Source organism: Symphalangus syndactylus, chromosome 8 (genome assembly GCF_028878055.3).
Source record: "Symphalangus syndactylus isolate Jambi chromosome 8, NHGRI_mSymSyn1-v2.1_pri, whole genome shotgun sequence".
NCBI lineage: Eukaryota > Metazoa > Chordata > Mammalia > Primates > Hylobatidae > Symphalangus > Symphalangus syndactylus.
In genome coordinates, this window is record NC_072430.2 from 39,497,150 (window position 1) to 39,525,100 (window position 27,951).

General features: G+C 40.0%; 1 protein-coding gene across 5 annotated transcripts in view; it reads left to right on the top strand.

Annotated features, from left to right (window-relative positions):
• The window catches only part of TMED8 (transmembrane p24 trafficking protein family member 8), a 52,212-nt gene that overhangs the window by 2,952 nt on the left and 21,309 nt on the right, over positions 1-27,951 (top strand). For 4 of the 5 annotated variants that reach the window (XM_063644297.1, XM_055288654.2, XM_063644300.1 and 1 more), the window contains exon 2: positions 23,380-23,461. In XM_063644297.1, the coding sequence (XP_063500367.1) occupies positions 23,380-23,461 (82 nt within the window). Of the gene's footprint in view, positions 1-23,379; positions 23,462-25,999; positions 26,079-27,951 lie in introns of all 5 variants that reach the window. The other variant, XM_063644298.1, reaches the window with a different exon arrangement.

Here is a 27,951-nt window from a genome sequence, read left to right on the forward strand (position 1 = left end):
GCCAAACATCCTGCAAGGCACAGGGCAATCCCCATAACGAGGAGGTATCTGGCTCCAGATGTCAGTGGTGCTGCTTTTGGGAACCCTGTGTTAGAGTTAAGCTGGGCTTCCAAAGCAGTGTGGAAATATTATATTTGGCCTGGACCAGAGGCTTGGGCGTAAACCCCAAAAAACTGCTTTAAACTTGGAATTTGTTTGATTGGATCCTTCTGCCATCTTTGTCTATAAAATGATACAATGAGTAAGCAATAGAGCTCTAAGAAAGAATGAAATTTAATGAGATTTCTCTCACCTTTTCAGAGAGAAAACAGCAGTAAGAAATAGAATTGGATATTCAGGTGTCTGTTAGTCCATTTGGAATACCTGAGACCGAATAATTATAAGAAAAGAGTTTTAATTGGCTCATGGTATTGCAGGGTGTACAGGAAGTGTGGTGTTGGTATCTGCTTCTGGTCAGAGCCTGAAGAAGCTTACAATCATGGTGAAAGGGGGAGCAGGTATGTCACATGGCGAGAGTTGGAGGGAGGGAGAGAGAGAGAGAATAACCATAACTTGTTTTTTGAAAGTGTTCTCTGCAGAGAATACCTATTGAGTGTCTTCATGTTTGTTAGCTGAGGTTTTGGTGAAAAGGAAGAAAAGGATTTATGTTATTATGAACTAAGCTCTCCAGTGGTCATGGTGTTCTTACTGTTTTATGCATTGTAATTGTTTTTAATAGTCTTTTATTTGAGGCACCTGGGTTCTTCAGTTCCCCAGAGGAGAGCTAAATCATTCTTTAATTATGAAACTCTGTGAGGCATACTTGTTTCATCACTTAAAGGCAGGTTTTTTTTGTTTTTGTTTTTGTTTTTTTTAAATTTAAAGGCAAATAAAACTCTATTGTGATCCTGAAGACAGCAGTAGAACTTAGTTAGGTGTGTATGTCCCCCAGAGCTATCGATACATTTAGATGTTGAGGATAGAAACAGCTCAGGTAAACTTGTTCATGGTTCTAAGGTAGGAGTTAGAATATTACAATAAGTCTTTTTGCAGTGATGAAAATATTTCATATCTGTCCCAGCTACTCAGGAGGCTGAGGCAGGAGAATCGCTTGAACCCGGGTGGCAGAGGTTGCAGTGAGCCAAGATTGCACCACTGCACTCCAGCCTGGGCGACAGAGGGAGACTCTGTCTCAAAAAAAAAAATAAATAAAAAATAAAATTAAAAAAAAAAAAAAAAATATATATATATATATATAAAATATCTGTGGCTATTTCAATGTACATGACTTAAAATTCAAAATTTGGTGGCTACCATGTTGAATGGTAAGAATAATAGGGAGTCTATGACAAACAGCCTTGATGTTTTTTAGTTTTCTATTGTGGTTTTATGTCAAAACGTTAACATTTTGTCTGCCTGTGGCTTTCTTTTTCTTACAGTGGTTGTGTTTTTAGTGTCCAGATAGTCGATTAGTCAGATAGTTGATTATTCATGTCGTGATTCAGTCTAAACAGTATAACCAAAGGTGCACAATCTGAGTGACCTCTCAGGAGCACATCCCACTCAAGGGCTGAAGAGAAATTGGATCACATGGTCACTATATTTGGTTGGAACATAAACTCACCTAATTTGTTTTCGTTTAAGCCTCTCGAGTCTGTAACCACATAGCCTGCTTTTAGTTCCTCTGCACTGGAATCTAAAATGACAGGCTAATTATCTCTTTGCAGCCTGTTTACTGAGGGGGAAATCCTCTGAGGCCTGTTCTAAAGAACCCTGACCTGATATTCAAATGCTTTTGAAAAAAAACCTGCTTTTTGGTTCTCCTTGTAGGGAAAGTACGAAGTACACAGTAAGTTTGAATGCCTAGGATGATCAGAATGTCTGAAACCAGACCCTTTGGTAACGTAGAAAGAAAATGCACATTTAAAAAGTTGTCAAATATAAAATAAGGTATTTTAAGGAGTTCCCTTTTTCTCTCTCTTTTGCTTTAGTGGCCATCAGTGATCAATTAAGTTATTGTTAAGCTTCCATTTTTCCTCCTCCGTTCATTGTTTCTGAGATTTTGGCCACTGAGGAACCATGGTAATGACTTTGCCACACTAGAGAATACCATTACACTATTAATTATTTACTATTTTTTCTTGACATTTAATTGACACTTAAAAGTTTCATTCTAAATAATACCTATGATATTACTAGTTTGATGTATCCATTTTTCTTAATATTTACTAGAATACATATTTTTAAAAATAAAAAACATTTCCCCACATACCATCTAAATTTGCAAAGTCTGGCCTGATTTCTCTGATCTCTTCTAGGAATACTTTCGGAATTGGCGTATATTTGGCTAATATAATAAAAGCTATACTATAGGAAAATTGGCTTTTTCTTCTTCATAGTGGCTTAAATTTCACGGAATAACTTCAGGAAACCTAAAAGGCTGTGCTCATAATTCTCTCTCACTGAAACAGGGCTGCATCTCCCACACTTTATACTTCTAGAAATAAAGTTATGTTTTTCTTTCTCCTTTTCTTACTTCCTGCCTCTCTGAATCCAATTATAAGTTGTTTTACCAGTAGTTCTTATGTAATTTAGGGCATTCTTTAAAATTAAAAATAACTTAGGGCATTCCTTTAAAATTAAAAATCAAAAGTTCAACTCCTTACGGGATGGAAAGAAATCAAAAGCATATTTTTTTTCCCAGTATACATTAAGTTGTTAAAATGCTGTGAGAAGTGGTGCTTACCATGTGAAAAATGCTCAACCTAACTCATAATAAGGGAATTGGAAATCCTAACTAAACTTGGTAGTTTGCTAACTCACTTTATTGGTCAGTGTGCAGAAGCAGACACTCATGCATTGCTGATGAGATTGTAAATTGGTACAGATTCTATGGAGGGCAACTTGTCAATATCCATCAAAATTACAGTATAGGCCCCTTTGACTCATTCTTTCCAGGAATTTATCCTATAGATTAATTTATTCTCCTGTTTAATGACATAGATACAAGGTTATTATGGCATTGTTTGTAATGGTAACAGATTAGAAAGAACATGAATGTCTATCAATAGGAAACTGGGTAAATACATTATGGAATATTCACCCAATGAAATATTAATCAGCTGTAGAAAAGAATGAGGAAGCTTTTCATGTGCAGTTATGGAAAGGTCTTCGAGATATAAGTGGAAAGAACAAAGTACACAGTAGTATGTCCAGCATGCCCCCCCTTTTTTTTTTTATTTGAGACGGAGTCTCACTCTGTTGCCCAGGCTGGAGTGCAATGGCGTGATCTTGGCTCACTGCAACCTCCGCCTCCCGGGTTCAAGCGATTCTCCTGCATCAGCCTCCCAAGTAGCTGGGATTACAGGCACGTACCACCACACCCAAGCATGCCCATTTTTTGTGTAAAATAGTGAAAAAGTGTATATATGTACACACACACACACACAGACACACAAACTTTTTTTATATGCATAAAACATCTTTGGAAGACTACACAAAACCAAATAACATTGATTGCTCTTGGAGGTAGGAACTGACATGGGAGGAAATTTTCACTGTATACTTATATGCGTTTTCAATTTTGAATAATGTGGATAAATTATTCAGAAATAGTTAATAAAAATAGTCTTTAAAATATATAAATATATGTATACATAGATACACACACACACAAGCTTGGCATGAGACTTCACTATGTTTATATCCTAAATAAGAGCCTTTCTATAGGTCTGCATTCTGTTTCTGCTCATCAGGAACTGACATTTTATAGGCCTTTTTCTCTCAGTGAATTTTTTATAAAATAAAGGTTATAAGTCTCCTTAGAGATTAATTTTGTGTTATTCTTTAAATCCACTAGTGTCTTTCATTATTTTTGTGCTAGTTTCATTTCTGTCTAAAAATTTAACCTTTTTGAAGTCTTCATTACGATCCAAAGGACAGGATAAGCCAAAGGGGGATAGACATAGTAGATAAACTGATATTATTAATGACAGAGAGAGGGCAGAATTTTTTTTTTTTTGAGACGGAGTCTCGCTCTGTCGCCTAGACTGGAGTGCAGTGGTGTGATCTCGGCTCACTGCAACCTCCGCCTTCTGGATTCAAGCGATTCTCCTGCTTCAGCCTCCCGAGTAGCTGGGATTACAGGCATGTGCCACCATGCCCAGCTAATTTTTGTATTTTTAGTAGAGATGGGGTTTCACCATGCTGGCCAGGTTGGTCTCGACTTCCTGACCTTGTGATCTGCCCGCCTCGGCCCTCCCGCCTCAGCCTCCCTTACAGGCAGGCATGTGCCACCATGCCTGGCAGAGGGCAGAACTATTTTCGTTTCTATTTTGTTCACTAAGGTATATTCAGATTGATACGGGTAAATAGGCAGTATGGATTTCTGTTTTCAGCAATAGCACACTAGGTAATTATGTCTCATTGGGGACAATTAGAAAATATGGGTGAAATATAAACATCTGCTGGAAGATACTGGAGAGATAGAAAGATATGAAGAATTACCTAGCTGTGATCCATGCGAGAGCTATAGAGATCCAAGGACAAGAGTCTATTCTGGGGCTCTTTTGTCCCCTGAGGGTACATGCTGGATTCCTGAGTGGGGAAGCTGAGTGACAAGGTCATGAAAAGTGCCTCTTTGAACTCAAGTAACAGGAAATGGATTAGTGCTCAGGACCCATCAAGTAAGCGGGAGCCTGGTGAACTCCATTTCCTTTGGGTTAGGGCCATGAAAGGCCATGCCTTAAAAGTAGGTCGTTGCAGGGAGTGCAACTCAGCTTCAGAAACAGCTAAGTTCACGAATTGGGATTTTTGGGTGGCTTTGACAAGCTGGTTCTAAAATACATATAGAAGGCCACAAATAGCAAAGACACTCTTGAATAAGAACAACAACAGGGAAAGATTTGTTCCATCCAACATCAAGACTTATTTTAAAGTTTTTAAAGAGTAGTCAGGCTTTAGGAATAGAATCAAAAGCTTAGAAACATGTTTATATGGACACTTGCTTTGCAACAAAGATTGTTAACATAGAGCAGTGGGTAAGGGAAGGTAAATGTTTCTGGGACAATTGAATATTCTAAGAGAAAGGAAAGTAAAGAAACTTAATCTTTACCTCACACATCATACACAAAAAATCAACTCGGTAGATTATAGAACAGTATGTGAAAGGTAGTACATGAGCACCTATAGGATACAGGAGAATATTTTTGGATCTCAATATAGTGAACGACATCTTAGACAGGACACACAAAGACTAAGGAAGGCAAATTTGATAAATTTTGAGTACACAAAAGTACTTTGTTTCATCAAAGGCCACCATTAAATGGGAAAAATCATGTCACAGAGTGGAAGCAGGTTAATTATAATACATATACCTGACAAAAGGTTTGTATCTAAAACTCCTATAAATAATAAAAGGACTGGGCATGGTGGCTCATGCCTGTAATCCCAGCACTTTGAGAGGCCAAGGTGGGCGGATCACGAGGTCAGGAGTTTGAGAACAGCCTGGCCAATATGGTGAAACCCGGTCTCTACTAAAATACAAAAATTAGCCGAGTGTGGTGGCACATGCCTGTAGTCCCAGCTACTAGGGAGGCGGAGGATGAAGAATCTCTTGAACCCAGGAGGTGGAGGTTGCAGTGAGCCGAGACCATGCCACTGCACTCCAACTTGGGTGACAGAGCAAGACTCCGCCTCAAAAATAAATAAATAAATAAATAAATAAATAAATAAATAATAAAAAGGACAATCCAGTAATAAAATTGGCAAGAGACTTGGAGAGGCACTTCACAAAAGAAGATTTTTAAATGGCCAAGAAATACGAGTCATCAGTGAAATACAAACTAAATTAGCATACATCTACCAGAATGGCCCCCCCAAAAAATTTTAACATGACCAAGTGTCAGAGAAGGTCCAGAGTAATGAAAATGATGCTACAATGCTGGTAGCATTATATTTGGTACAACCCCTTCAGAAAATAGTTTGGCATTATCTACTGAAATTTAACATTCAAATTTCTATGACTTAACCATTTCCATTATGACATTTATATCCAACATAAATGCATGCACTGTAGCCAAAACACAAGAATATTCATAGCAGCATTATTCATAATAGCCCCAAACTGGAGTTAACCTAAGTATCATCAACAATAGATAGATAGCTCATGGTGGATTCATGGAATAATGTACAGCAATGAAAGTGAACAAACTGGCTGGGTGCAGTGGCTCATGCCTGTAATCCCAGTACTTTGGGAGGCTGAGGTGGGCAGATCACATGAGGTCAGGAGTTTGAGACCAACCTGGCCAACATGGTGAAACCCCATCTCTACTAAAAATACAAAATTAGCTGGGCATGGTGGTGGGCGCCTGTAGTCCCAGCTGCTCAGGAGGCTGAGGCAGGAGAATCGCTTGAAGCCAGGAGGTGGAGGTTGCAGTGAGCCGAGGTTGCAGTGAGCCGAGATTGCAACGTTGCACTCCAGCCTGGGGAACAAGAGTGAGATTCTGTCTCAGAAAAAAAAAAAAAAAAAAAAAAAGTTAACAAACCTGCCTACAATTACATGGGTGCATCTTTTGATGCATATTTTGGTGGATGCATCAAAATAATGACTGAAATAAGCAAGACCCAAAAGAAAACATTCTTTTTCATTTCCCTTTATATAGAATTCAGAAAACAGGCCCAGTGAAGCAACACTGTTTAGGAATGCTTACTTAGGTGGCCCAGCTATAAAGAAAGCAAGGAAATAATGTCCATTGTTGGGATAGTGGTTTTCTTACCTTAAGGAGGAAAGGATCAGGTAATGATTGGGAAGGTCATGAGTGGGGCTTCTGGAGTATTAGAAATGTTCTATTTCTTGGCCTGGGTGGTGTTTGTGATAATTTATTGAGGTATACACTTTTGTATACTCTTCTACATTTGTGTTACATTTCACAATAGAAAAGATTTAAATTTTTTTTTTTTTTTTTTAGACAGAGTCTTGCACTGTCACCCAGGCTGGAGTGCAGTGGTGTGATCTCAGCTCACTGCAACCTCTGCCTCCCAGGTTCAAGTGATTCTCCTGCCCCAGCCCCCCAAGTAGCTGGGATTACAGACATACACCACCATGCCTGGCTAATTTTGTATTTTTAGTAGAGCCAGGGTTTCACCATGTTGGCCAGGCTGCTCTGGAACTCCTGACCTCAAGCCATCTGCCTGCCTCGGGCTCCCAAAGTGCTGGAGTTACAGGCGTGAGCCACTGCGCCCAGCCTAGAAAAGGTTTTTAAAAGAGTCGGTGTATAATGTAGTTTGTAAGAATGCTGACTTTGGTCTTGGATTGCCTGAGTGCATATCACTTCTATTTGTATTTGCTGGTCATCTTGGGCATCTTGATTTCTCCAAGCTTCAATTTCTTAAACTATAGAAAGGGAGTAATAATAGTATCAACTTCAGTGGCTCTATAATTCAGTGCAATTCAGTGACTATTCAATATGATGATGCCTACAAAAAACTTAGAAAATAATTGACATATAGTAAGTGACCACTGAGTCTTGGTTATAATAACAAAGATGATCAGAATAAAGACAGAGTAGCTAGGTACTTTAAGTTCAGATTTCTGGACCCAGTGAAATTCTATCCAGGAATTTTGGTCAGAGTTCTTTTTACAAGCCATATAAGTTAATTCTGGCTGTCTTAAGCAGAAAGAGGATTTATTAGAAGGAGAAAGGAGGCTCACCAAATTGTTAGAAGGCTGGAGGACTCCAGAGGCTAAGCAGCAAGAACAACTCGGCCGTTTGGCTGCCACTAGATGAATTCTGTCTCTCGTTTGTCCCACTCCTGTTTCACCTGTTCCAGGTGGGAATATTTTAGGTTATGTGCTTGTTCCCTGACTTCCTGGTACTACGAAGAGAAGGTTCTTCCATTCTGACGTCCACTGAGTACTATTGTCAGTGACAGTTCTCCCCAAGGAGGAAAAGGTTGAGTATTTTTGAAAGCCAGAAGATTGACAGATGACTGCTACGTCTGGGGTCCTGAAATAACTTGAAAATATACTTGTGCACCATCTTTGAGGGATGTTGGGGACTAGAAATGGACATATCTAGTTATCCTGAAGGGAAAGAGTATAATCTAGAATCTGGAGACCATTAAACTTGATCTAGATTTTCAGTAGAATATGTCATTTGAATGTAAACAAAATAAGTGTTGCTAGGAGCCAGCATGGGTGAACTAAAAACACATTTGACTACCTAATTATTTTCTAACTGTAGACTTTCTAGTCTTTCATTACTAGTTAGGTCCTTTCTCTCTCTGATGGACTTCTGCAGAGGCCTCCTATCTGATCTCGTAAAATCCATCCTACCTATGGCTGCGATAGAATTGTACCAAAAAAATACAGATTTGACTATGTCATTTCCTAGCTTAAAATTATTCATCACCTTTGGGATAAAGGACCTTCACACACTTTTTCCTGCTAGATTGAAAGCATCATGAGAGCCAGAACTATGTCTGCTTTGGATATTCTCTCCAGTACCTAGGATGTGGCCAGGCACTTACTAGGAATTTGGTAAGTATCAAGTTAAATCACTGGGACCTGTGGCTCTCAGCTCATCTCTCTGCATTTGTGCAGTGGCCTCCAGCCACACTGAACTGCCATGGTGGTGTTTTTTTATGTTCTTGGTTTTGTTCATTCAGCCTCCTTTGCCTGTAGTGCCCTTTTCCACTTGACTTGGCCAAGTCCTGGTCATTCTTGAATTCAGTGCAATTGTCATCTCTTTCAGGAAACCTCCTTTGACACTTTTATTCCCTAAATTAGTTAACTATATGTGTATCTGTGACATCTAGTGCATAATTCTATCCTAAAGGATACCACGCTTATATTACAACTATCTGTTTATGAGTTTATCTTCCTCACTGTGTTGAGTTCCTTGAGGGAACAAATCGTGTCTAATTTAACTGTATATTCCGTACATGGAATATACTGCCTGACATGTAGCAGGGGCCCAGTGAAGTTCTGTTGAATTTAGGCAAAGCCATTAACTCACATTTCCCTTTTTCATGTGGTTGCTGTATATATAGTATATTTTGATTTTGGCAAAATATTTGGCAGGGTGATATCTGAAGGAGATTCAGTGGGCTGTTTTAAATGGATAAATATCATTGTTGAGTGGAAAAGGTAGGTTAAGTAGTATGTGTGGTCAGAATTAACTTATTAAACAACAAAAAAGGCAACTGATTTTTATGCATAAAAGAGCTTGTTTCAGCCATATGAGCTATTAAAGGATGACAGATTAAAACAGTATTGTTTCATCATGTTCTATCTATAGAATGGCTGCAGTTATAAGGAATGATTATATCTAGTGTTAGTGAAAATGTGGGGAAATGGTTACACTCGGATATCCACTCCTAGTAGAAGTGAATTTTGGAGAGAAATTGGGCAATGTGTATAAAAGTGTTAATGTATAGACCTTGACAAGGTTTTTCAGTTCTGGGGACTTGTCCTATAGAAATGAAGTAAAATAAGGCTTAAATAACAAAATGCAAGGTGGGGGTGGTGAGGGTACCTGTATTCTCAGCTACTTGGGAGGCTGAGGCAGGAGGATCACCTGAGCCCAGGAGTTTGAGGCTGCAGTGAGCTCTGATTATGCCACCAGACTCCAGCCTGGGCAACACAGTGAGACCCCATCTTAAAGAAAAAATCATGGCTCATGCCTGTAACCCTAACACTATGGATGGCCCGTGTGGGAGGATTGCTTGAGCCTAGGAGTTTGAGACCAGCCTGGATATCACAGGGAAACCCTGTCTCTACAGAAAAATTTAAAAATTAGCCAGATGTGGTGATGCATGCCTGTGGTCCTAGCCTCAGCCTCCTGAGTAGCTAGGAGCTACTCAAGAGGTTAAGGCTGCAGTGAGCTGTGATCGCAAAAGTACACTTGAGCCCTAGAGGTCAAGGCTGCAGTGAGCTGTGATCACAACACTACACTCCAGCCTGGGTGATAGAGCAAGATCCTGTCTCAAAAAAAAGAAGAAAAAAAAAAAAAGAAAGTGCTCTAATGCATTAAAAGATAAGAGAAGTGCAAATTAAAATTAATATATCATTCTTCACATACCAAGTTCTGCCAATTTTCCAACAGTTTGACAACATACTCTGATGTGCCAGGTGTGGGGAAACGGGCACTCATATATTGATGCAGTGAATGTAAAATAGATGATCCTTGCGGAGAATTTGGTTCAGAAATTCCACTCTCAGGAATCTATCCCAAAGATACACTAGCAAAAATATGAAATATTCACAAGGCATTCTAGCACAGTTTGTAATATTAATAGACTGGAAATAACCCTAATGTCTATCAGTAGGTACATGAGTATGGTGTACATCCACACAGTCAAGTATGCCAGTTTAAAAAGTAATGATCCAGCTGTGGTGGCATGCACCTGAATCCTAGCAACTCAGGAGACTGAGGCAGGAGGAATGCTTGAGCCCAGGAGTTTGACTACAGCCTAGGCAACATTAAAAAAAAAAGAGGAATAATGTTAGGCTATTTATTTGTGATACTATTATTATGATTATTATTTTAGAGACTGGGTCTGACTCTGTCACCCAGGCTGGAGTGCAGTGGCATGATTATGGCTCACTGCAGCCTGGAACTCAAGTGATCCTCCTGTCTCAGCTTCCCAAAGTACTGAGATTACAGGCCTGAGCCACCATGCCTGGCCTCTTCTTTTTTAATGTAAGAATTTATTGCTATCAACATTCTTCTTAGAACTGCTTTTGCTTTCGTTGCATCCCATAGGTTTTAGTATATTACATTTCCATTCTCTTTTGTCTCAAGATACGTTTTCTCTTTTGATTTCTTCTTTAATCTATTGGTTGTTCAGGAGCAGGTTGTTTAATTTCCACATCTTTGTGATTTTTCCCTGAATTCCCTCTGTTACTGATTTCTAGTTTTTTACCATTGTAGTTGGAAATAATACTTGTTATGATTTCAGTTATAAATTTGTTAAGACTTGTTTTGTGGCCTAACATCTGATCTATTCTGGAGAATGTTACATATGCAATGGAGAAGAATGTGTATTCTGCTACTGTTGTATGGAAAGTTCTGTGTATGTCTGTTGGGCCCATTTGGTCCTAAGTGTAGTTCAAGTCTAGTATTTCCTTATTACTTTTCTGTCTAGTTGATCTATCCGTTGTTGAAAATGGGATATTGAGGTCCCCTACTATTCTTATATTGCTATCTATTTTCCCCCTTCATGTCTATTAAAATTTGGTTTATACCTTTAGGTGCTCTGATGTTGAGTGCATATGTATTTATAATTGTTATGTCCTCTTGATGGCTTGACCCCTTTATCATCAAATAATGGCCTTCTTTGTTTCGTGTGACAGTTTTTAGACTTTATTTTGTCTAAGTACATCCACCTCTGCTCTTTCTTGGTTACTGTTTACGTGGAATATCTTTTTCAATTCTTCCACTTTCAGCCTGTATGTGTTCTTAAAGCTAAAATGAGTCTCTTGTGGGCAGCATATAGGTTGGGTCTTAGTTTTTTTTAATCCATTCACCCACTCGGTGTCTTCTAATTGGAGAACTTAATCCATTTACATTCAAGCTTATTATTGATAGGGAAGGATTTACTTCTATTTTGTTAATTGTTTTCTGGTTGTTTTGTAGAGCCCTTGTTCCTTTCTTACTCTTGTTTTCCTTTGTGATTTGGTAATTTTCTATAATGCTGAGCTTTGATTCCTTTCTCTTTATTATTTGTTTATCTGGGGTGGTTTTTTGCTTTGTGGTTACCATGAGGCTTATATAGAATAAGTTATAGTTAGAATAGCTTATTTTAAACTGGCAACAACTTTAGATGTAGAAGGAAATTTACTCAACGTAATAAAGATTACTTATGAAAAACCCAAAGCCAGTGTCATAATCAATGTGGAAAAATGAAAATTTTTTCTCTATGATCTGGCACAAGGCAAAGATGACCACTCTCACCACTTCTATTCAACATAGTAATGGAAGTGCTAGCAAGAGCAAGCGGACAAGAAAAAAAAAGGCATACAATTAGCTGAATGGTAGAAGTTATGTCCATTTGCAGATGACATGATCTTATATGTAAATAACCCCAAAAACTCTACAAAAAAAACCTTAGAATTAATACATGACATCAATAAAGTTGCAGGGTAAAAAATCAGTGTACAAAAGTCAGTTGCATTTCTGTACACAGTAACAACCTATCCAAAAAATCAAGAAAATAATCCCAATTTACAGTAGCATAAAAAATACTTAATAAATTAGCCTAGCGTGGTAGCCCATGCCTGTTGTCCCAGCTACTCGGGAGGCTGAGGTGGGAGGATTGCTTGAGCCCTGGAGGTCGAGGCTGCAGTGAGCTGTGATTGTGCCACTGTGCTCCAGCATGGGTTACGGAGACCCTGTCTCAAGAAAAAAAATACTTACGAATAAACTTAACCAGAAAGATCTGGACACTTAAGACTGTAAAACACTGATGAAAGAAATTAAGAAGACACAAATGAATGGGAAGACATCCTGTGTTCGTGATTTGGAAAAATTAATATTGTTCAAATGTTCATACTACCCAAAGCAATATGCAGATTTAACACAATCCCAATCCAAATTCTAATGACATTCTTCACAGAAATAGAAAAAACAATTCTAAAATTTGTATGTAACCACAAATACCCCAAATATACAAGCAATCCTAAGAAAGAAAACATTGAGGCATCACACTTTCTGATTTCAAATTCTATTACAAGCTATAGTAATTAAAACAGTATGGTGCTAGTATAAAAACAGCAGATCAGAATTGAGAGCCTAGAAACAAACCCAAGCATATATGACCAACTAATTTTTGACAAAGGCACTAAGAGGACACAGTGGGGAAAAGATAGTCTCTTCAATAAATGGTTCTGGGAAAACTGGATTTCCACATGCAAAAGAATGGAAATGGGCCGGGCGTGGTGGCTCATGCCTGTAATCCTAGCACTTTGGGAGGCCAAGGTGGGCAGATCACTTGAAGTCAGAAGTTTGAGACCAGCCTGGTCAACATGGTGAAACCCCGTCTCTACTGAAAATACAAAAAAATTAGCTGGGTATGGTGGCATGCACCTGTAATCCCAGCTACCTGGGAGCCTGAGGCAGGAGAATCACTTGAACCTGGGAGACAGAGGTTGTTGCAGTGAGCCGATTGTGTCACTGCACTCCAGCCTGGGCGACAGAGTGAGACTCCGTCTGAAAAAAAAAAAAAAAAAAGGCAAAGGATATGAATGGGTGTTTTTCCAAAGAAGACATAAAAATGGCCAATAGGTACATGAAAAGATGTTCAACATCAGTAGTCACAAGGGAAATGCAAATTAAAACCACAATGAGATATATCACCTCATGTCTGTTAGGATGACTTATCTTTGGTAAGAGATAACAACTGTTGGTACAAATGTAGATGATGCAGCCATTGTGAAAAATAGTATGGAAATTCCTAAATAAAAATAGAACTACTACATGACCCAATAACCCCTATTCTGAGTATATACCCAAAGGAAGTGAAATCACTGCCAGATATCTGTTCATTGTCGCATTATTCACAGTAGCCAAGATATGAAAACAATCTATGTGTCCGTTGACAGACAAATGAATAAAGAAGCTGTGGTGTACATACATACACACAGAGGAATATTATTTAGCCTTATAAAAGAAAGAGATCTTGCCATTTGCCACACATGGATGAGCCTGGATGACATTATATTAAGTAAAATAAGCCAGACACAAAAAGAAAAATACTGCTCGATCTCTCTTATATATGTAATCTAAAAAAAAAAAGAAAAGTACACAGAAACAGGATAAAATAGTGGTTACTAGAGGTGGTGGTGGTGGTGGTGATGGTAGAGGAAAGGGGGAGGTGTAGGTCAAAAGATACAAAGTAGAGATACATAGGATGAACAAGTCCAGGGATCTAATGTACAATATGAGAACTATGGTTAATAATATTGTGCTTGGGAATTTTGCTAAAAGTAAATTTTAGGTGCTCTTGCCACACACAATGGCCAACAGGTATTTAAAAAGATGTTCAACATCACAAAAAGAGAGGATAGCTGTGGGATGATGGATTTATTGATTTGCTTGATATGGTAACCATTTCACCATCTATATGTATATCAAAACATTATGTTGTACACCTTAAACATATACAATTAAAAAATTTAAAGTAATGAGGAAGATCTGTGTAATCTTTTCCAGACACACCATGAATGGAGTTCCAATCTTGGAATGCCACTTTTTCTGGACCTAACTCTTGAATGACCATGTTAATTCATTCATTTTTTTTCTATTATTTGTCATAGTTGTTGAAAGCCAAAGAGCTGCTGAGAACTGTAAATTTTTTCTCACTGTCAGAGTGCCCATGATTATATCATCCTGTACCACAGAACCTGAATTACATTTGAAATTGGCAGATTGAGGTACTCCATTTATCAAAACATCTCCAGATAATCATGTGGATCTTTTCTTTGCAGCTCAGACATCTAACAACCAAGGTTTGCCTCCACCTGTGTGTACCAGAATGGAGTTGAGGCCAGGTTTCATTACTCCTTTGATATTCATTAATATTTCTTTTTAAACTGTTTTTTGATCAAGTAGAAAGCCACTCTTCACTTTTACTTGATAGCAGATATTATGAAAACAACACAGCTCCCCAGTAAATGTCTTCAGGTCATTGTAGGTTGTCCTGGGTAGGTCATGTTGTTTCATCATTGATATTTCTTTGTGACACTGGGATAAAAACTTGGACATTACCGGGAGACATCTGGAGAATTTCTGCCTGTGTTTACTGGTTTATTATAAAGGATAAACAGCCAGATGAAGAGGTACATAGGGCGAGACCTGGAAGGGTCCTGAGTGCAGGAGCTTCTGTCTGCATGGAGTTGGGTTGCACCACTGAATGTGGATAAATTCACCAACTTGAAAGCTCTTCTAGGCTGTGTTGTTAAGTGATAAAAACAAGTTGTAGCTGGGCGCAGTGGCTCATGCCTGTAATCCTAGCGCTTTGGGAGTCCGAGGTGGGCATATTGCTTGAGCTCAGGAGTTTGCGATCACCCTGGGCTACATGGCGAAACCCCATCTCTACAGAAAATTTAAAAAATTAGCCAGGTGTGGTGGCGTGGGACTGTGGTTCCAGCTACTCGGGAGGCTGAGGTAGGAGAATCGCTTAAGCCAGGGAGGTTGAGACTGCATCGAGCTGTGATCGCACCACTCTACTCCAGCCTGGGTGACACTGCAAGACCCTGTCTCAAAAAAAAAAAAGTTGGAGAAGAAGAATGTGTATTTTTTTCTAAGATGGGGGCAACATAAAACTATATGTATATGTATTTCTTTATGTTTTCAAAAACAAATAATGGAAGATTAAAAGCTAAGGAGAAGAGTGTTATAATATCCATATCTTTAGTTATATTGTTATTCTTTTTTTTTTTTTTTTTTTTTTTTTTTTTTTTTTTTTTTGAGACGGAGTCTTGCTCTTTCGCCCAGGCTGGAGTGCAGTGGCGCAATCTCGGCTCACTGCAAGCTCCGCGTCCCGGGTTCACGCCATTCTCCTGCCTCAGCCTCTCCGAGTAGCTGGGACTACAGGCGCCCGCCACCACGCCCGGCTAATTTTTTGTATTTTTTAGTAGAGACGGGGTTTCACCGTGGTCTCGATCTCCTGACCTTGTGATCCGCCCGCCTCGGCCTCCCAAAGTGCTGGGATTACAAGCGTGAGCCACCGCGCCCAGCCAATATTGTTATTCTTTTAAAACTATTATATTTACATTGTAGAATAAAGCAAATATGTATATATGTGAATATTATTAAGATCCAGGATTTTCCACAACAAGACTGAAAAATACAAATATAGAATTAAGGTTAGATTAAAATCTTGTAATCTGGGCCGGGTGTGGTGGCTCACGCCTGTAATCCCAGGACTTTGGGAGGCTGAGGCGGGCAGATCACGAGGTCAGGAGTTTGAGACCAGCCTGACCAACATGGTGAAACCCTGTCTCTACTAAAAATACAAAAATTAGCTGGGCGTGGTGGCATGTGCCTGTAATCCCAGCTACTCAGGAGGCTGAGGCAGAATTACTTGAACCCGGGAGGCGGAGGTTGCAGTGAGCAGAGATTGTGCCACTGCACTCTAGCCTGAGCGACAGAGCAAGACTCCGTCTCAAAAAAAAAAAAAAGTCCTGTAATCTGAATTAGAAGTATTTGCATGAATTCATTTCACATGTATATTTTTATGTGTGATATTAATATATGACATTTAGGATATATATATATATATATTTGTGTGTGTGTGTGTGATGTATGTGTAATATTTTACATTGATTGTTGATTGTGGTCTTTAAATACAATTTCTTTTTTTTTTTTTTTTTTTTTTTTTTGGAGACAGAGTCTCACTCCATCACCCAGGCTGGAGTGCCTTAGCACAATCTCAGCTCACTGCAACTTCCGCTTCTTAGGTTCCAGCAATTCTCGTGCCTCAGCCTCCCAAGAACCTAGGATTACAGACGTGTGCCACCATGCCCAGCTAATTTTTGTATTTTCAGTAGAGATGGGGTTTCACCATGTTGGCCAGGCTGGTCTCCAACTCCTAACCTCAGGTGATCCACCCGCCTCAGCCTCCCAAAGTGCTGGGATTACAGGTGTGAGCTACTGTGCCCAGCCTTTAAATATAATTTCTAATGAAAAAGAACCAGGACTCCTTAGAGAAATAGTTGATTCCAAGTGTGGGACAGGCATTTATAAGATTTTAAAGCTCAGAACTTATGCTATAAGCAAGACCACTGGTGTCATCTTAAAAGGACACAAGAGCCAACTTTAAGGAGCTCCCACAGGCCAAAATTAGGAAAACTTGAAGCACATAAAATATGTTAAAATTCATGTGTTTCTAACAATACTTCAAAGAACAAATCATTGGTTATCTTTGGAGGTTACGATTCTAACTCAGCTGGCGAAGGATCAAGTCTTTATCCTGCTTTTCTCTTATGACTGTGTCAGAGTAGCCAAATAGTTGATGAGGGAAAGTTTTGTTTTGTTTTGTTTTTAGTAGAATTCCAACTAAGAACAACTGTAGAAAGTGCTAGAATTGGAAAAGTCATTTTCTAGTTTTTAATGAAATCCTGTATCTATTTTAGACAATGATCGTGAATGCCTGCTAAAGCCACTAGTTCCAGGGTTAATGAGGAGCTTGATGGTGGATTAGGCTGAAAACATGAACCTAATCTTTGTATCATTAAACTTGTGATAACCATAGATTATGTGCCTCTTAGTGTAATACAATAGGAATTACATATGTTATTTCTGGAATATTCTTGCAAGAACAAAACTGAACCTGAATTGAGTCAAGCTTCTAGATCAACACAGTCCAATAGAATTGCGTTGACGGTGAAAATGTGCTCCCTGGCAACAGTAGCCACTAGCAACTCATGGCTATTGAGTACTTGAAATGTGGCTAGTTGAGATAGGTGGACCGAATTTTAAATTCTTTTAAATTTACATTTAGCCACGTGTACTAGTAATTACTATACTGGACAGTGAAGCTCTACATCTATGACCGGTTTATAGGAAATATAGTGCATAAAATAATCTGTTAAGCGATACCATGAAAAGGTAGTCAGCCAAATTCAGAATGTTTGAAAAGTCTGCAGATCAGTTTTTAAAAATTTCAACAAATATATTGTATACAGACCCATGGCGGTGAGGATTGGTGTAGATTAAGAGATTTATAAGGTAAATTTAGTGTGTGAATCTTATTTGGATTCTTATTCAAACAAACCACCTCCTAAAAAGAAATTCTGGGAGACAACTTGGAGAAATTGGAGCATGGGCTGGGTATGACATGATATTAAAGAATTGCCAATTTTGTAGGAGTGATAATGTTGTTGTACCTGTGTTGAAAGTCTTTTTCTTTAGAGATTTGTTCTAAATGACTGTAATGGTAGATACAATGATGTCTGGGCTTTGTTTGAAATAATCTGTTGGTGGGTGGGGCAAGAAGGTAGGGCATGGAGGAAACCAGGCTAAGTAAAATCTTGGTGAGAAGATAGGTAGGGTGCATGAGTCTTCATTCTACTGTGATCTAATTTTGTGATTTTTGTATATGTTTAACATTTTCTATAAGAAAGGTTTTTAAACAGCAGTAATTAATTAAAATATATGAAGAATAACAAGGAATAATTTACTCAGAATTTGGAACAGGGAATATAGGATAGGAAAGGGCATTGGGTAGGGGAATTCTAAAGTACTAATAATTCACCTAGTTAGTAGGTATGCAGGTATTTGTATTATTAATATTTTAGCTCTGTATCTTCTTTTCATGCAGTCTTTCATACGTGTGGTTTATTTCACAATAAAAAGAAGAAAAGAGCTCATTGTTACTATGTAAGGCCTCTTACGGACTCCAATTGGAGGAGCACACTTGAACCTTATGGGGTTACAAAGTAGCCTCTCTGGTCTGTTTCTCTCCTAGACCCAGAGGTCCCCTTGTTTTTCTTTCCCTTTACTTGAATGCATCATCGTACTCTCTGAAAATTATCTCCTCTGCTTAGTCATCTGCTTTTACCTGGCCTGTGAAGGCTTCTCCCAAAAGGCAGGCTCAGCTCCTAAACTGACAAAGTTCTCCACAGTCTGTTTCTGTCTTGGATACCAACTCCAAATTTTATGGAAGAGAATCGGACTGACTTTTGGCCAGGTGCTCACCGGAAACCAATTAACTATGGCCAACATAATGTACCTTGATCATAGGAACTGCCACTTCCAAGGCTGTTGACGGGGGAGGTTCTTAAGAAAGGGTTGTAGATACGCTAATAGAACATCATTATCTCTAACAGTCTATAACAATCTCTAATTGTTATAGACAACATCATTGCGTATAACAATGAAAGATTTGGAATAAGCACTAGCTCTACCAGTAGAAGATTAAGAATTGGTTAAAGAAATAATGGGACAATGTATGGGATAATATGTAGCCGTTTAAAATTATGATATAGCCCTACCTTTATTGACTCTGAAAAATATTCATTAAAAGTATATATTGGCTGCGGTGGGTCACACCTGTAATCTCAGCACTTTGGGAGGCTGAGGCGGGTGGATCACCTGAGGTCAGGAGTTTGAGACCAGCCTGGCCAACATGGTGAAAACCCATCTCTACTAAAAATACAAAAAATTAGCCAGGTGTAGTGGCGTGTGCCTGTAATTCCAGCTACTCAGGAGGCTGAGGCAGGAGAATCACTTGAACACGGAGGCAGAGGTTGCAGTGAGCCGAGATCACGCCATTGCACTCCAGCCTGGGCAACAGAGCAAGACTATGTCTCAAAAAAAAAAAAAAGCGTTTAGTGCATGTCCTTTCAGAAACACACATACACACATACAATACATATACATATGTATTTGTATGTATATATGTATTTCTCAAGGGATATATATCAAAATGTTAACAGTTGGCCAGGTGCCATGATGTAACCCCAGCACTTTGGGAGGGGGAGGTGGGAGGACCGCTTGAGCCCAAGACGTCAAGACTAGCTTGGGCAACATAAAGAAACCTCATGTCTTTTTCTTTCTTTTTTTTTTTTTTTTGAGACGGAGTCTTCCTTTGTCACCCAGGCTGGAGTGCAATGGAGCAATCTCAGCTCACTGCAACCTCTTCCTCCAGGGTTCAAGCGATTCTCCTGCCTTAGCCTCCTGAGTGGCTGGGATTGCAGGTGCCCGCCACCACGCCCACCTAATTTTGGTATTTTCTAGTAGGACAGGGTTTTGCCATGTTGGCCAGGCTGGTCTTGAACTCCTGACCTCAGGTGATCCACCCTCTTCAGCCTCCCAAAGTGCTGGGATTACAGGCATGAGCCACTGCGCCCAGCCAACCTTGTGTCTTTTTTAAAAAAAGTTAACAGTGGTAATCTTTGGTTAGTGGGGTTATGGTTAGTTTGTTGTTGTTTTGCTTATCTGTATTTCCTGATTTTTTTTTTTACAGTGAACAATGGATTATCTGTATATTAAAAATTATTTTAAAGGAAATAAAGTCTGGAAGGGTAGATGCAAAATGTTTTCTTATCTGTACTTACTTTTTTCTACAATGAACAAAGCATTATTAGTATAATTTCAAAAAGTTAATTTGAGATGCGTAATAGGGTATATAAAGTCCTGGTTTTAAGTTAAAAAATCAATTACTTTCCAAAAGTCTATTTTAAAAATAGAGCATAGGAGAGAGTGGGCTTGGAAAAAGTTTATTTTTGTAAGCCCTGGAGATCTTGATTGACTTATTTAGGCCAACAGTAGGTTTGCAGTTAAGAAATCTAGTGCCTGGTTAGGGTATGATGTCAAGAAATATCGTGTCCTTTTTAAGAGGTTATTGTCAGTATAGTCTGCACGGATTGGAACACACCTGGAAAAGTTGCTCATTTTGGCTCCTTTGTTTAAATGGAACAAACTAAGTGGAGCAGCTAAAGGGGGCCAGCATGGTCACAGGCTGTGTGGTGTGAAGATGACCAGCCTGAGGTGAAGGAACTTCTGGAAATGTGACAGCCAGCTGTCAATATGGGAAAGGATATTGTGGGGAGTAGTGGTCAAAGAGTAGAATTTATTAGAAAGCACATTTCACTTAGGTCAACAGATGGGAGAACTTTCTCTTTGCATTTTCCCTCAGTGAATGGGCCTCTTTACAGAGTGGCAGAGACTGGGGAACAGTGTCTTAGACTTAGTTTCTTTGTTGGGAGAAAAATTGGATGGCAGGAGCTCTAAGGTCTTTCTGCCTATGAGACTGAATTGACCCAAAGAAAAATAGATCTTGGATGGGCACAGTGGCTCACGCCTGTAATCTCAGCACTTTGGGAGGCTGAGGGGGGAGGATCACTTGAGCCCAGGAATTAAAGACAAGCCTGCCTGGGCAACATAGTGAGACCCCCGTCTCTACAAAAAAAAAAAAAAAATTAGTCTGGCATGGTGGGGTGTGCCTATGGTCCCAGCTACTCAGGAGGCTGAGGTGAGAGGATCGCTTGAACCCAGAAGGTTGAGGTTGCCGAGAGGCTGAGAGTCATAATTGTGTCACTACACTCCAGCCTGGGTGATAGAGGGAGACCCTGTCCCCAAAAAAAAAAAAAAGAAAAGAAAAGAAAAATAGATCTTGTTCACATATAAAACAAGAGACTAAATTAAGCTTGGATTAAAAATTTTGCCTGTCATTTTCACTTTGACTTTGCTACCAAACTCTGAAACTTTCAATGTTTGAAGTTTACTTAAGTTGCATTTTGTATTGAGAAGTAAACTTCAGTCTTCAGTGTCTTGTTGTCTTACACAGAGGGAGTTAAATGAGGGGCTGTCTAAATGCACTAAACCATATGCTCTCTGAGTGTTCAAGGAAAGGCTAAATGAATAACCCACAAAACTAAGTAGCATCTGATGGTTAAGAGCACAACTGCCTGGGTTTGAATCCTGTCTCTATGCCTTAAGTTCCTTACTGTAAAAATGGCTGTGATAAGACCAGCCATACATAGGCTTGTTTTGAGCTTGAAAACATGGCCTTCATTATGCATTTCACCTATATACTCCTTGAGGGCACCTAGTTATTCAATAAATCATTGGTAAATGAGTGATTGAATAAATAAATGAAAATACAAAAGTCCTTTACCTGACCTTGGGTACATTGATCTGAGCTTATTGAATGTAGAAGTGACACTTTATACTTTGATTCTAAATTCAGTTTATCTTACATCCCACTCTACCCTGTATGTTCTGCTTAATTTAACCATCTGCTTTCTGAGAAATATGATTTCTTTCTTTCTTTTTATTAATTTTTTTTAATTGAGATGGAGTCTTGCTCTGTCGCCCAGGCCGGAGTGCAGTGGCGTGATCTCAGCTCACTGCAACCTACACCTCCTGAGTTCAAGTGATTCTCCTGCCTCAGCCTCCTGAGTAGCTGGGACTACAGCTGTGTGCCACCATGCCCGTCTAATTTTTGTATTTTTAGTAGAGACGTGGTTTCACCATGTTGGCCAGGCTGGTCTTGAACTCCTGACCTCAAGTGATCCACCCACCTCAGCCTCCCAAAGTGCTGGGATTACAAGTGTGAGCCACCACGCCTGGCCCTATTTTTTTTTTTAATTTTAAAAATTTATTATTATTGGGCCGGGCGCGGTGGCTCACGCTTGTAATCCCAGCACTTTGGGAGGCCGAGGCGGGCGGATCACGAGGTCAGGAGATCGAGACCACGGTGAAACCCCGTCTCTACTAAAAATACAAAAAATTAGCCGGGCGTGGTGGCAGGCGCCTGTAGTCCCAGCTACTCGGAGAGGCTGAGGCAGGAGAATGGCGTGAACCCGGGAGGCAGAGGTTGCAGTGAGCCGAGATCGTGCCACTGCACTCCAGCCTAGGGGACAGAGCGAGACTCCGTCTCAAAAAAAAAAAAAAAAAAATTATTATTATTTATTATTATTATTATTATTATTTTTTGAGACGGAGTCTCGCTCTGTCGCCCAGGCTGGAGTGCAGTGGCGCAATCTCGGCTCACTGCAAGCTCCGCCTCCCGGGTTCACGCCATTCTCCTGCCTCAGCCTCTCCGAGTAGCTGGGACTACAGGCGCCCGCCACCACGCCTGGCTAATTTTTTTTGTATTTTTAGTAGAGACGGGGTTTCACCGTGGTCTTGATCTCCTGACCTCGTGATCCGCCCGTCTCGGCCTCCCAAAGTGCTGGGATTACAAGCGTGAGCCACCGCGCCTGGCCTATTTATTATTTTTTTGAGACAGAGTTTCACTGTTGTTGCCCAGGCTAGAGTGCAATGGTGTGATCTCAGCTCACTGCAACCTCTGCCTCCCAGGTTCAAGTGATTCTTCTGCCTCAGCTTACCAAGTAGCTGGGATTACACATGTGTACCATCATGCCTGGCTAATTTTGCATTTTTAGTAGAGATGGGGTTTCACTGTGTTGGTCAGGCTGGTCTTGAACTCCTGACTCACCTCAGCCTCCCAAAGTGCTGGGATTACAGGCGTGAGCCACTGCACCTGGCCTTAATTTTTTTTAGAGACGGGGTCTTGCTCTGTTGCCCAGGCTGCTTTGGAACTCCTAGTCTCAAGCGATCCTCCTGCCTTGGCCTCCCAAAGTGTTGGGATTATAGGCGTGAGCCACTTCACCTGACAGAAATATGATTCTTAAATTAGGATTAACTTTTTGGAGGCTTGTTTTAGAAATGAGTTATTTTTTTATGAATGAGTTATGACTGTCTGAGAATACTTGGATGTGATGACTTGAATAATTTATGTGTTGGGTCTCTGAGAGCATAAAGTTCATACCAGAATATTTTTGGGAAGAATTTGGTTGAAATTGCTAGTTTTTTTTTTAAAGATACAAGATAATTATGATTGTATTCCCTCTCAGATATTGAATTCTTTCTTTCTATGATTTTCTAGAGAATGAAGATCTAGAAAACAACAAGGATACCTCTCTATTGGCTTCTGCCACTGATCCAGAACCCTGTTCCTCACCCCACAGGTAACCACTTTGGATAGAATGCTTTCAGAGGTTTTATCTTCTGAGATGAGGAATTGGTAAAAGAAATAGGTAGTGACTTTAAGCGGAGAGGCAAGTTAAAGTAAAGAATTTGGGCTGGGCGCGGTGGCTCACGCTTGTAATCCCAGCACTTTGGGAGGCCGAGGCGGGTGGATCACGAGGTCAGGAGATCGAGACCATCCCAGCTAACACAGTGAAACCGCGACTCTACTAAAAATACAAAAAAAAAAAAAAAAAAAAAAAAAAAAAAAATTAGCTGGGCGTGGTGGCAGGCACCTGTAGTCCCAGCTACTTGGGAGACTGAGGCAGGAGAATGATGTGAACCCGGGAGGCGGAGTTCGCAGTGAGCCGAGGTCACGCCACTGCACTCCAGCCTGGGTGACAGAGCAAGACTTCGTCTCAAAAAAAAAAAAGACTGGATAGTTGGCCAGGCGCCGTGGCTCACGCCTGTAATTCCAGCACTTTGGGAGGCCAAGGCAGGCAGATCACAAGGTCAGGAGTTTGAGACCAGGCTGGACAACATGGTGAAACCCCGTCTCTACTAAAAATATAAAAATTAGCCGGGCATGGTGGCAAATGCCTGTAATCCCAGCTGCTCGGAAGGCTGAGGGAGAGGAATCGCTTGAACCCGGGAGGCAGAGGTTGCGGTGAGCTGAGATCACGCCACTGCACTCCAGCCTGGGTGACAGAGCGAGACTCTGTCTCAAAAACAAACAAACAAAAAAACAAAAAAATATGGGTAGTTTTGTTATGAATCAACCATCAAGTGTGTTTAGGGGCAATGTCAGGTCTATTTCAGGTTATACATTTTTCCTTTACTCTCAGAGAATAAAACTATAACAAATAGTCTAGTGTAGTGTCCTCATTTATCTTCTCCTGAAGATCATGTTCAAATGTTAAAATATTTGAAGGAGATTCCAAGTAGACTTGCAAGAGAATGCATGTTTGATTTTCACCCGTAAAATGCATATACCTACATATGCCCTCACAAAAACAGTTGGAATTTTTTTATTCTGTAATTTTCAGATTAAACCATTATGATGGCCTTTAAGTTGTCTTTCTTAATTTCCTTCTCTGCCCATCTCATCCAACCACCATCATTGATATCAGAATGTATAACAGAAAGAGAAGAGGTGTACTGAGCCCTGGAAAGAGTAGAAACCATGAAGCACTAATAGAATAACTAATGAAAACCTGTATATTGGAGAACCCTGAGCTAGTGAGTTTTGTAGTCCAACTGATCAGTTCATGGGACAGTGTTGTCCAGTAAACTGTGGTCTCCACACAAAACTGATGGCTGGGAGTAGTGGCAGATGTCAAGGTATTTCAAAAATCTGTTATTTCATGAGTTCCATTTAGAAGTTATTTCCTCTTACTTTTGCATGTGAAATAATTTGTATGATTAGTATAATTATAATGTAGTTGGTTATAATAGCCATGGTTTTTTTTAAATGTTCCTCTGTAATAATGGTAATGAAATAGTTACTTTTGTTAGACATTTCTATTTGCCAAATACTATACTAGGGGTATTTATTATCTCATTTGATTTTCATAACAGCACTCATGAAATAAATATACCTGCTTTTTTTTTAAGATGAAGCAAATGAAACAGTGAGTTCAATAATTTGCCCAACTTCACATAGCTTTAGTTTTGTTCAGCTCTATAGCTTATTCTCATAACCAGCCAGAGAGTCTTGGGTTCTATGCCTGAACCTACTCAGTTAATATACTTAATAATCCTGTAGAAGACGTAGCCTCCTCAAGACTTTGATTATTTGAGACCATTCATGTTTTCATCAAATCTCCTGAGGAGAACTCCTTTCCATCTTCTTGCCATCATCCCTTTTCTATACCTGCTGATTTGAAGGATCTTTGGGTAATGAGTTTGGCACAGAGGTGTTTTTTTTTTTAATTTGTGCAAATTTATGAGGTCCATGATACATTTTTTATGTGCATATAATGCACAGTGATCAAGTCAGGGTATTTACAGTGTCCATCACCAAAGTACACAGAACTGTTTTGTCCTTTGGAGGGTCAATACATTTTTTAAAATAAGAAACACAGAACATCTTTGGACACAGAGGGATTTAATTTTTTTTTGAGACGGATTCTCACTCTGTTGCTTAGGCTGGGGTGCAGTGACGCAATCTCAGCTCACTGCCTCCTCCACCTCCCGGGTTCAAGCAATTCTCCCGCCTCAGCCTCCTGAGTAGCTGGCACTACAGGTGCACACCACCACACCTGGCTAATTTTTGTATGTTTTAGTAGAGACGGGGTTTCATCATATTGGACAGGCTGGTATCAAACTCCTGACCTTATGATCTGCCCACCTCGGCCTCCCAAACTGCTGGGATTACAGGTGTGAGCCACCGCACCAGGCCAGGGATTTAATTTTTAACTTTTGTTTCTAACATTTGCTGAGCGAAGATAAAAATCCAGTGAATGTGATGCCTGAGGCTTACTTCTTATGCTTCTGTGTCTATTGGAAATGGAAACGGCACAACTTTCTATCTTTTCTAGTGAGGCTGGCTGGCCGGCCAGGCTCTCCCCTTCCTTTGAGGTGATCTCCCCTTCCTTTGAGGTGACCTCCCTGCTCCAGGTCAGTACAAACCAGAAGCTTAAAGCGGAGGCTTTTCCTTTACGTGGCTTATCACCAGCATCAAGTAATTTGAAATTAATCTTTCCCCAAATGCCCTTTTTTAATTCTCCAGAGCATAAAATGCTAATGTGAATATTAAATTTATGTGGGTGGCACATATCCTGTTTAACATAATTTTATTATTTAATTATTTCTTGAGACAGAGTCTTGCTTTGTTGCCCAGGCTGGAGCGCAGTAGGCAGTCATAACTCACTGCAGCCTCAAGCCCGTAGACCCATGCAACCCTCCCACCTCAGCCTTGTGAGTAGTTAGGACCACAGGCATGAGCCACCACACCGAGCCTTAAAATATGTTTTTGAAATAAGCAGAACCAAGTTTTTTCAGAGTAGTATGCACAAAGACAAAGAGACTAAATTTTAGATGTCACACACAGTAAGTCAGGCTAATGATTCAGATAGCCTGTTGTAGTCTCACCTTTCCAATATTATAAGTGATAGTCTGATCCAGAATTTCTCTTTTATTCCCAAGCAAAAATTAACTTATTCATTTTTTATTCAACAAATATTTTGGGGCTAATACTTATTTATTCAACAGATGTTTGTTGGGAGCCTACCATTTAGGTACTAAAGAGACCACAAATGAACAAAATAGTCCATCACTGCTCTCAGGGAGCTTACGTTCTAGTGGGGGAAGTGGACAGAAAACAATTACACATCATACTTCATAGACTCTTAAGTTGCCATCAACTGTAAGATGTACTTTCATGTACCACCAAGAGAGGAAGAAATGCTTAAGATAGATCGTCTAATAGACCCCCCATATGCAGCTGGGATACCAAAAGCCTGCACCTTCAGTGAAAATATAAAGAAAAAAATCCCCCACACAGAAAAGGACAGCAAGGAAACTTGATTGTCTCAAACTTGACACTGTGTCGTAGGAGAAAAATAATATCTCCCCTGAGAATAGGAACCACCAGTTGGTATTAGCCAGTGTCTTGTCTAAATTCACTCTGCCAGGATGATCTAAACAAAACCCTAAACAGAGAACTTAATTTCAAGGAGTCTCAGATTGGTAGCATTCCTAAGAACTGGCAGAAGCCAATGCAAATCTCTTGTGGAAAGACTTGATGTCATTCCAGGCCCACGGCACTTTTAAGATATCATCAATTTTTAAGACATCCTTTCAGTTGTGTTAAAATCTAAAAGCCAGTGTGCATCTTGCAATCAACAAAATATGCCCCATGTCATGTCAGGCAGTAATAGGTGCAGTGAAGAAAAATGAAGCCGGGTAAGGGCAGAAACAGTGACAAGGCCAGGAAAGGGTAGCCATTTTATATACAGACCTCTGAGAAACCTCTCAGCAGAAAACCTGCAGGAAGGAAGTCTCCAGTTAACTAAAGAAGAGTTAATGTCCTAGAAGAGTATTCTAGGCAGAGGTTACAGCAAATGCAAAAGTTCTCAAGTGGGAGAGTACTTGGGGTGTTTGAGGACTATCAAGGACTGAAGAGGCTGTTGTGGCTGGAGGGACCAGGGCAGAGTGAGGATTCTGAGAGGTGAAGTCAGAGCGCAAAGGGCCTTAGGGCCAGGCGAGGTGGCTCACACCTGTAATCCCAGCACTTTGGGAGGCCGAGGCAGGTGGATCAACTGAGGTCAGAAGTTTGAGAACAGCCTGGCCAACATGGTGAAACCCGTCTCTATTAAAAATACAAAAAATTAGCCAGGTGTGGTGGTGCACACCTGTAGTCCCAGCTACTCGGGAGGCTGAGGCAAGAGAATTGCTTGAACCAGGGAGGCAGAGGCAAGAGAATTGCTTGAACCAGGGAGGCAGAGTTGCAGTGAGCCAATCCGAGATCATGCCACTACACCCCAGCCTG